The following is a 10261-nucleotide window of genomic DNA, read 5'->3' as shown; positions in this document are numbered from 1 at the left end:
GGAAAAGCGTTTGACTGAGTAAAGCAGATGTTCTCTTAGCAGGAAGCAGATGTAAAACTTGCCAGTGTCTGTCTGATAAAGTATAGCATTTGGTTCTGTACAGCTGGTGCCGAGATTGCCGATTCATCATGTTTGAACGCATTTTCGCTAAATAGGACCCTCCGTTCTTTACACAGTCTGGGCGCATCGCCGAGGGGGTGGGGCACGGGAGCTTTCTGCCCTTCATGCTTGGAGCAGCGCTTGTCCCTTCCCACCTTGATGGAGTCAGCCTTTTATTCTGAGAACCATGCAGGCTGTGAAGCCCCCACGAGCGCATGACTGCTGCGGGTCTCCAGGCTGTTTCGGGGTACAAGGTTGGGGTTAGAAGGTTCCACTGGGGGCGGCCATGCTTGGAACATTTCAGGGCAGCTGGAGAGAAGAAAGGGAATGTAACTAAACTTAATGGTTTGGGTTTCTTTTTTTTTTTTTGCACCAAGGAAAGCTAACATTTGCTCAGTTAACGTCAGTTCACAGCCTCTGTTGTTACTTGACCAAGTAAGAGTTTGTACATAGAGTAGGTGATACCAGCTCCGTTTTATGTTCTCAAAGGCAGGAGAGCCGCTTTTCTCAGAGACCGAAGGCGAGTGGGTTAACGTGACCGCTCAGGGCTCTCTGCCGCTGTGGAAGACGCGTCCCGGCTCCGCGGCAGACGTGGGAGTCAGAGCCGCCGCGTCCTGTCGCTCCACACCCGCCTTTGCGTGGAGCAGACGTGCTGATCACAGTGAATTTCAGAGCCCGACTCGGCCTTCTTTGTAGTGTTTGATTTTTCCAGGATAAACTCGTTTTGTACAAAAGGAAGCTCATTATTTAAGATTTGCTACCTACCCCTCCTCTCTTTTTTTTTAAGACTTAACAGCAATAGAACATAATAGTTTGTTTTTTCAAGGTCAATAATGGCATGTTTATACTCTTAGGTAATTGAGTATTTCTTCAATGCTTTATTCATGAATTGATTTATAATACTTATTTTTAAAGGATAGGAAAAATAGTTAAGGGGTATAAGAAATAATTTCCAAGTCTGATGATAAATAGCATAAATGGTTCTTTTAATGAAATATTTATTGCTATTTGAAAAGAGTCGGTGGTAGGAAAAAATAAAGATGCACTAAAAGTTTATCCACTGCAAAGCCAGACGTGTCGTGTTCGTCATCCTCCCCCAGTGAGGCTGGGTTTGTGGAGCGTGGAGCTGCCGTAGCAGGAAAAGGCGTAGAAGGAAACAACTTTTAGACACTGTCGCAGATTCTAGGACCTGGACTTTTGAACGCTGGTATGAAGGAATCTGTGATGACATAGATATAATTCTTAGTGCATTGATACCGTTTTTTATTTATATATGAAATACAGGCTCTAAGAGTATTAACAGGATTATTCCAGAAAGACTTCCCCATCCTCATTGCCAGCTGCCTACATACTTCATGTTAATGTTTTACATTTTATAAAAGCGTCCAGCAACCACGTTGACTGATAGCTATTGCTCTACACCTTCAGTTCTTCTAAGTGGAGCATTTATGTGAAAGCAGTTTAAGTTCCTTGCATCCATTTTCCTACCTGAGCGCCTTCCCGCTGTGCAAGAAAAGCCCACACGTGCAAGGCCTGCCCCTTCCCCAGGAACGCCTCCCACCCCTACCGTAAAAAGAAAACTGTTCATCTCGTAGGCAGGTGTCTAAGGCAGTTACAGTTCTTTTTATTTGGGAGATATTTTTGTACTGATCCAATTTTATTTCTCACTAATATTGTAAAAATGGTGGTGCGAAATAAAAGAAAAATGTTAACTCTGAAAAATTAACTTAAGTGGAGCTAGATATCTCCATTTTAAAAAATGGTTTGTTATGGAAAATTTTAAGTATCCACAAAAGTAGAGAATAGTATAATAAGCCCCTATAATATACACCCAATTCCTACAATTATCAGCCCTGTATTGTTTTCATTTGCCAAGATTTCTTAAGACTGTATGTTCAGAGCTGTTTTTTCCTTTTAAGTTGGAGTTCTGTGTCCTGTTTCTATAGTGACAGACATCTAAACAAAACTAGGTCACGTGAACTCATAGCCCTCACTTCATTTCAGGAAGTGGAGCGAGAAATCTCCTTCCGAACAGAGTGTGGACTGTATTACTCGTACTACAAGCAGATGCTGCAGGCGCCAACCCTCACGGAAGGTAAGCGCCGTGTGCTGTCTTGGGGTCGGCCGCGTTCTCTCAGTGTCTCAGCCAAAAACTACTTGTGCACCGAAGCATGTTAAATGTTTCGTATAACTTGCATAATGTTTTCTTTGAACTTGCGTGTCTTTCCCCGTTCACATAGTCAATCCATGAAAATGTTTTGCTCTATAAAAAGCTAGGCAGCACTTTATATAATGCCCCTCTCCTTGCCTCTCAGCCCTACTCCGACCCAAAATTAATCTGTCTGCAGTTGCTTGGTTTTCCTGCTGATTTGTCTCGTAATCGTTTGGGAAGAGGGCTTTGCAGCTCAAAGGCACATTGTCTAAGCAGAGGCACTTGATGGTGCAGACGAACATCGGGGCGGTCCCCAGTGCTCATACAGTCCTTTATTTCACAGTTGCCATTTCCCCATATTTCTGTTTCTCAGAAGTGTAGAGCTCGCACTCTTTAGCTTTGCTCCGGCTGATGGAAGCCCCAGAAAGGGTCTCCCTGTGTAATACACACTTGATGCACTTGACATGACACGTGACACAGAGTTGCCCTCCGCTAGCCTTTGCCTGCATCCAGATAGATTTGGGGCAGGAATCCTTCATAGCTGCCACTCTGTACTTCTGGTTTTATTACACTAAGAGACATGAGATTTTGCTTATCTTTCTTTTTGTGCTATAAAAATTAATCAGTTGGTTTCTGTGTAGAGAGCCAGATTTACCCATAATAAGGTTAATTACTCATCAGCCAAAACTTGAGGCTTTTAGCAGCCGTTTGATGATCGTTGCCTGTATCCATTATTTCAGCAAGGTGACAGAAGGGACATTTTAATTCCGTCGTTGTTCCTGTCATTATTAGCAGGAACTCTGCTATATAGAAAACCTTTTCTTCATCAGCTATTTGATCGCCCTGAGGTACAGTTGATATGAGGCAGGATAAGCGTCGACGTTTTTCCTCATGTAGTTATTCATGAATTCCATATCTGCTAATTGCCCACTTGCTAAAACTAGTCACCCCCAGAGCAGTATTCATGGCGTTTTCAGTCACTCAGTGCTGTCTCGTGTCCCAAGAGACAGAAGGCCATGAAGAAGGCACATGGAGCAAACACGCATGTTCCATGAGCTTCCTCCATTGTGAGCTAGCGTTAATGAATCAACCGTGTATATTAAAGAAACACACGTAAATCAAGGTCACGTGCTGATCGGTTGCTAAAAATTTATTATCAGAGGCTTGTAGGAGCCTAATGCCATATTTCCTGCTAGTTCAGTGTCACTAAGTCAGTTTGCACTGCAGCTTCGTGGAACGTGACTGCCGTAAACAGTGAGAGTCAGCTGTCCAGGCCAGTTCTCAGGATTACGAGCTGCTTCTCCAGCACCCTCTAAGGCAGCGCTTCCGACTCAAAGCAGTCATGTCCCTAGGGAACTGTCAGAATGTCCAGAGATGGTTCTGGTTGTCACAGCCGGGGGAGGGAGAGAGTGTGCTACTGGGATTTAGCGGGTCGAGGGCAGGGGTGCTGCTAAACATCCTGCAAAGCACAGGACAGTCCCCACAACAAAGAACTGTCGGGCCCAGACGTCAGAGCTCCAAGAGTGCTGAGTGGGAAACTGCCGTGACGGTGAACTGGGCGCCTTCTCCTCAGGTGTCACTGTGCACTCAGTTCCCTTAAGTCATTTGTTAAGATTTTTCTTTTAGAAAAGTCCAAACATTTTTTAAAAAAGAAAGAAAAGGTAGACGGAGAGCCCTGTAACGGGTTTCCACGTGTTTGTCGCCCCACTGCAGCACTTACCAGCTCATGACTGGCCCCGTCACCTGGCTGCCCCTCCCTGTCCCCAGCCGGTGACTACAGAGTAACTCTGGGACAACATCCTGCTTCATGTGCGGATATCAGTGTGTCTCTCTGAAGGATGGCAACTGTCTGGTATAAGCATGCCGCGTTACTGTCACTGTAGCACGATTCGGAAATTACTTACCGTCTGAGACGGTTATCATGGCCACCACTTCTTCAGGAATATGAATGTTGAATAACTAAGCTACACACCCGAAACTAATGCAATATTGTATCATAGCTATATTTTAACAAAATCTTTTTTAAAAGAGTAATATCTAATGCCTAAATTTGAGATATTTAATTTCACGATTTAAAAGTAAAAAAAGAAAAAGAAAAAATTACGTACTATCAAATGTCCAGTCACTGTTGGATTCTCCTGATTGTCTTACAGATTTTTAGTACAGTTTTTGAGATCCAAAAACCCATATGTTATAGTCATTTGCTGTGTGTCTTTAAGTGTTTCTTTTAATCTATAGATTCCTTTCCATTTTTTTTCTTGTAACTTTTTGTTGAAAACGCTGAGTCATCTATCAGGTTTTCCCACTTTCTGGTTTGCTGGAGCCTGGGGTGCCATCTAATGCTTCTTCGGGTCCGACCCCCACTGACCGAGGCGAGGCGCTCCCGGGTCTGGGTTCTCTGCCTGGTGAGAAGCCTGCTGGAGGGTGTCATACCCTCTGCGTCAGGAGCATGTTCTCTGCACGTACTGAAGACTCTGTGAATAGTTCAAATGAATGATTTTAATTGTAATCATTTTTTCCTGATTTTTCAAATATCGACCTTAGGTTTTCATGGCTTAATGTATGATAACAAAACTGAATCTATGAGGACAATTAACCTCCTTCAACGAATGAATATATACCAGGAGGTTTTTCTCAGTATTTTATATAGAGTTCTACCCATACAGGTACGTTGTGCTCGGTGACGTTGAATTGTTCATAGAAGACGAAAGTCAAAATCTGCCATTTTAAGTGGAAAGTTTCACATATGTTGTTCTGATGTTCAGCCGGCTTGGTATAAAAGCAGCAGTACCCTAAATCTCTTCATGAATATTGCGGGCTTTGCTTTTTACTTATGTTTTATAAGATATTTTGAACAGATAGAAGCTTCTTGGCTTATATATTTGTGCAGTGTAGAACTGATGAATATTTTCAGCGTAATCACTCCTCACATATCTTTAAAATAAAAAACATTGGAAAATGAGCAAATTGCAGGGACCCCTTCTAGCGTGAGTACGGTAGAGCTGGACAGAGCCAGGCAGGAGCCGGAGTCGCAGGACCGCCCCCCGCTGTGCTGGGGAGGCCAGGGGCTTGGGATTAACGTCAGGCTTCTGAGTATGGACTGTCGGCTGTCACTTTTTAAATGACAGGGAGAAAGGTCGGGGCTTCCCTAACAAATACCTTTTATGGTTCCTTTTTACAGAAATATTTGGAGCCAGTTTATTTTTATATTTACACCTTGTTTGGACTCCAAGCCATCTATGTCACAGCCCTTTACACAACCAGCTGGCTCCTTAGCGGCACGTGGCTGTCAGGACTCTTAGCAGCTGTCTGGTATGTCACTAACAGGTGAGTTGGAATCAGTCTGCCTTTCTCCCTTAGCAGAAATGCAGTTACTTAACTTCCAGCTCATAGAAAGCTGTTCTGCCACATTCGTCGTGTGGGGTGTTCTCTCTTGACTGGTGTTTGTCTCACTAAGTAAGGCAGAAAGGCCTCCTGTGTGATTCCAGCTGGGGACAGGGAGAGCCAGGAGACTCTTCCAGGATAGCCCAGTTCCGTCACCAGTTTGCGGTGTGACCGGTATTTCTCCGGCCCCGTAGCTCAGCTCGTAAAGTGGTTTAATGATATCTTCACTATCAGCCTTCACGGGGTGAGTGCAGCTCATAATTAGCAAAGCACAAAGCACAGCGCACATGCAAGGAAGTTCTTACGTTATTTAATTACCTTTTATTAACTTCTAAATACTGGTGCGTTATGAGCTATCATTTTTTATAAACATTCAAAATGCATTGACTTATGCCTGCCCTACAGTCAGCAACCACTACGGAGAAGGAGACTTGAACACAAGTTCTAATGTTGACTTCATTTTATAATCCTAAACAGATTACTTTTTATTATAGCCTCATTGAGTGCTTACTATATGCCAAGCACATTACGCAAGGTGTTATGCATATTCTTTTAACAACCCTGAAGAGGAGGTTCTCTTACCACCATCCTAGAGATGAGGAAATTCAAGCTTAAAAGATTAACTTGAAACATTAAGGTATGTGTGTGTGCGCGTGTGTGTGCGCGTGCGTGTGTGTGCGCGTGCGTGAGTGCGCATGTGTGTGTGCGTGAGTGTGCACATGTGTGTGCGTGCGTGTGTTTGCGTGTGTGTGTGTACAAGCACATATATTTATATAAACAGATGCGCAGCTGGGCCGTGGTCAGAATTCCAACATGAGGCATGAGACTGCTCTGTCACGCTGCCTCTTATGTTTGGATCCAGCATAGTCCTCTTGCGAGGAGCAAAGGCAGGTCAGATTGTCCGTGTTAAGAGTGAGTAAAAGACGTTTGTTTGCCACCTGGTAGGGGGCTCCTTGGTCCAGCGTGTGCAGAGGTGAAACATAACCATGCTTGTCCTCGAGGGCTCATGTTCTAGGGAGGCGAGGAGCTGGCAAAAAATTTAAGGCTCAAGTGGACAGTGCTTGGGACACGGGGGGCACAGGATGCTGGAGTTAGAGCCACACCACGGGGCCGTCGGCACGAGCCCCCCCTCAGGTGTGAGCCCCAACTCTGCCACTTAGCCGACCGTGTGGCTGTGGACAGGCTGCCCCGTTTCATGTCATGGGGATGGTGATGAGGACGCGTCACTATTGAGAACTGTAACCGGGATCTGAGGCCACCTACCGTGACGTGCTGTTCACACTGGGAGACCGTGTGTCACCGCAGTGACAGCGACGCTTTGCTCACCGTGTCTTCCCTGTGCAGAACAGACACGACGAGAGTGGAGTTCACTGTGCCGCTGAGGGAGAACTGGGCACTGCCATTCTTTGCGATCCAGGTGGCTGCGGTGACATATTTCCTGAGACCAAACTTACGGCCTCGTTCTGAAGTGAGTTTTTATAACACTTCATGTGTCTTCTCATCGTCCAGTTTTACCTAAGAAGCTTCAGGAAGCGGGAAGCGCACACGTCCCAGCACACGCGAGCCCTTCTCATTCCATGCCAGTTTTTCAGCTCGAGTCAAACGAAGTCTCCTTTCTGAGCCTTTGCCTACTTTGCAAAGAAAATGTTTTCATTTTTGTTGTTAAAAATGTACTCTACATGATCTGCCCTTAAATAGTTGCAGCAAACCCACAGGCAATTTCTGCGAAACTGTCAGAATCTGTAAGCCATCGCTTTTGAGGTGATCGGGTGCATTACCGCCTCCATTCCAGTGCGGGTACAGATACCGTATGTGAATGTTTACATGCCAAGCGTCACTTCAGGCTATTTAGAGCTTAAATAACAAATGCAGGCGTTTTCAGAGTGACAGTTTATGGCTTTTCTGTTTGGTTAGATCCCGGCTGCTCTTGAGCAAACTTGTCTGTGAGGCTTTTTATTACCAGTGGCATGGAAATGACACGAAGGTTTTCTTTCCACAGAGGCTGACACTTCTCACCATTTTCGTATCAACCTTCCTCTTCAGTCTGGCGTGGCAGTTTAATCAGTTTGTGATGCTGGTGCAGGCGCTGGTGCTGTTCTCACTGGACTCCCTGGACATGCTGCCCGCCTCGAAGGTGAGCGCTACGCCTTCGCGCGGGCGATGCTGCTGTCTCGTTTGCAGTCGTGGGATGCGCGTGCGCGTGCGCGGCTCTCGTGTAAATACACAGTTTGGAGCCGAGTAGGCACGCAGCCCAGTTCAGCTATCTCAACTTTTGTCCTGCTTACCTGACATTAAAAGATGGATTTATTTGGATCACGAATATCCTTTATGGCAGGGGTCCCCGACCCCTGGGCCACGCGGACTGGTACCGGTCTGTGGTCTGTTACGGACAGGGCCGCATAGCAGGAAGTGAGCAGCAGGCGAGCAAGCAAAGCTCCATCTGTGTTCGCAGCCGCTCCCCAGGGCAGGCGTCACCCCTCAGCTCCACCTCAGACCATCAGGCGTTAGACTCACAGGAGCACCGGTCCTTGGCCTCAGAAAGGTTGGAGACCGCTGCTTTATAGAGATGGCTTAAATTTTAAAATATAAGATAGCTCTCGTAAAATGTATTTCTATGAGTTGCCTTTTTTCCCTCAAGGAAATCGATGAGTATGTAACAAGTTTTCTGTGGCACTTTATAAAATTTTTATAGTAACATTTAACCAATCCCGACTGACTGACCGAAGGTCACATGTGAAATAAGGCAATTATAGGGAAACTCTGGTTAGTTTCTCATTGTGTGCTGCGGTCATTCAATTGAATGGCTTTTTTTCCATGTGCAGGAATATGTTTTAATGTATCACTTACGTTTTTTAAATTGCTCAGTTACTATTCTGAAGTGGCAGTAACGTAAATATTTTCCACACGTAATAAAATGGTATCTCCAGAGCCAGGACAGCGACACGCTCTGATACGGAAGAGTCGCCCTGCTTTACTTCGTGTCGAAGGGTGAGCGACAGTCTTTGGAAACTGACAGAATCTGAACTGGGAAGCATCCCAGGCACCCAGCAGGTTCACGGTGACAGCGTGGGCGCCACGGAAAGCGGCAGCCTGTGCAAGATGCTGCCCCCTCCCCAGGGAGTCTACCATCTAGCCTGGGAAGTAAAGACATAGACAGCATGGTTCATGTGCTCATATTTTTTGTTCTTTAGATCTTTTGGATTTTTCTGTAATGAACATAGATTTCTTTTTTTTTTTTTCCTTTTAAAATTAGAAAACAATAAAAGATACCGTTTTGGCACATGCGAAACTAAAGAAGAACACAGCTAATTTACTTCATGTTCAGTTCTAAACTATTTTAAACTTTCCTATCTGGAACTTGGCTGGTAGTAGAAGTAGTCTTAAGTATCAGAATTTAAGGCGGAACAGTATTATAAAGAAAGAGTCCCAAGTCATAAAACTGAGTTGCTGCTCTCTGCTCTGGAAAGAACTAGCTCTTTAAACTTCAGCCTGTGCTTCAGCTTCTCAGAGCTTTAGTTTATTCATAAATGGGACTTGCTGATCTCTAACCTCATCGAATGGCGAAGGGTCAGGAAAAGGTGATACAGATTCAGAGCCAGATGTGGTGACAAGCACCGTCTTCTTGAGTTCATGCATCTTTCCATGGATGTTGGAAAATCTCTTTTCATCAGAAGCTCAAGTTTTCCATCAGAAATATGTGCAAAGGTTTTTAGAATAGAGCAGAACAGTAAGTGGTACTTTCAAGCATATACGTTGCTCCATTAGAGACAGAATGTGGAGGTTAATAAAGTCTTACCAGCCCACTGCGAAAACGGCGTGACACGTCAGTGCCCAGATTGTGAGAGCGGACCCTCAACGGGACCCTCAAAGGACTCCGTGTGGCCCCAGACGAGGCGGAGCGGGTGCGCTTCTCCCTCGTCTCCCACTACGCACGGCACAGGCCCTGGACCACAGGCCTGAAACAATGTCAGGAGGCCTGAGAGGTGGAGAACGGAAGGTGGTCTGCCTCGAGGCCTCGAGACGAGGGAAAACGTGGCCGTGAGCTCCTAGGCTTTGGTTTGGCCTCATGTGAACCAGACTAGGTGCTGGGAAAGTCAGCACCCAGGAAACACCAAGGGACTCGGGGGAAAAAAAAGTGCCACAAAAAGACCGGAAAAGGAGAAGCCTAGTCAGGCAGGAGACATGGGCGTTAACTGCCCTGCTGCAGCCAGATACAACCAAATGGCCACCCCCACTGCCGCCGGCAGCCCGCCGCGCATCGGGCTTCCCAGTGACCATCAGGGATGTTCTGGTGTGCAGTGCTGCTCACCAGCAGGGTTCCCCTGAACGTAAGGTGTGCTCACGTTTACAGACCATGCAGTCTTGTAGTACAAACTGCCTTTTTTTCTAGAAGTACGCCCAGCCAATATAGAAAGAACTGCCAGCATCCAAAGGCACCATAACCCAAACAAAGGGAAACAAAACGATGGTTTATTTTTTCAAATACATTTGTGAATGAGTTGTTCTTCTCAGAGGTCCTGCAAATCAATGAAAAACACATGTACACCCTAATAGGAAAGGGAACAAAAGATACAAATGCTTTCTAGAAGGAAAATGTCAAAAAGAATAAACTACTTAGGTATAAAC

At 45.5% G+C, this 10261-nt stretch overlaps 1 protein-coding gene across 1 annotated transcript in view; it reads left to right on the top strand.

The window, feature by feature from the left end:
* Nucleotides 1-10261, top strand: part of DPY19L3 (dpy-19 like C-mannosyltransferase 3) — a 40610-nt gene that overhangs the window by 6003 nt on the left and 24346 nt on the right. The window contains exons 3-7 of the mRNA XM_023522703.1: nucleotides 2104-2194; nucleotides 4796-4917; nucleotides 5433-5578; nucleotides 6980-7103; nucleotides 7635-7772. Of these exons, the coding sequence (XP_023378471.1) occupies nucleotides 2104-2194; nucleotides 4796-4917; nucleotides 5433-5578; nucleotides 6980-7103; nucleotides 7635-7772 (621 nt within the window). The remainder of the gene's footprint in view (nucleotides 1-2103; nucleotides 2195-4795; nucleotides 4918-5432; nucleotides 5579-6979; nucleotides 7104-7634; nucleotides 7773-10261) is intronic.

Source organism: Pteropus vampyrus, unplaced genomic scaffold (assembly GCF_000151845.1).
Source record: "Pteropus vampyrus isolate Shadow unplaced genomic scaffold, Pvam_2.0 Scaffold356, whole genome shotgun sequence".
NCBI classification, from domain to species: domain Eukaryota; kingdom Metazoa; phylum Chordata; class Mammalia; order Chiroptera; family Pteropodidae; genus Pteropus; species Pteropus vampyrus.
Note: the sequence above shows the minus strand (reverse complement) of the source record. Positions and strands in the feature narration are given on the sequence as shown.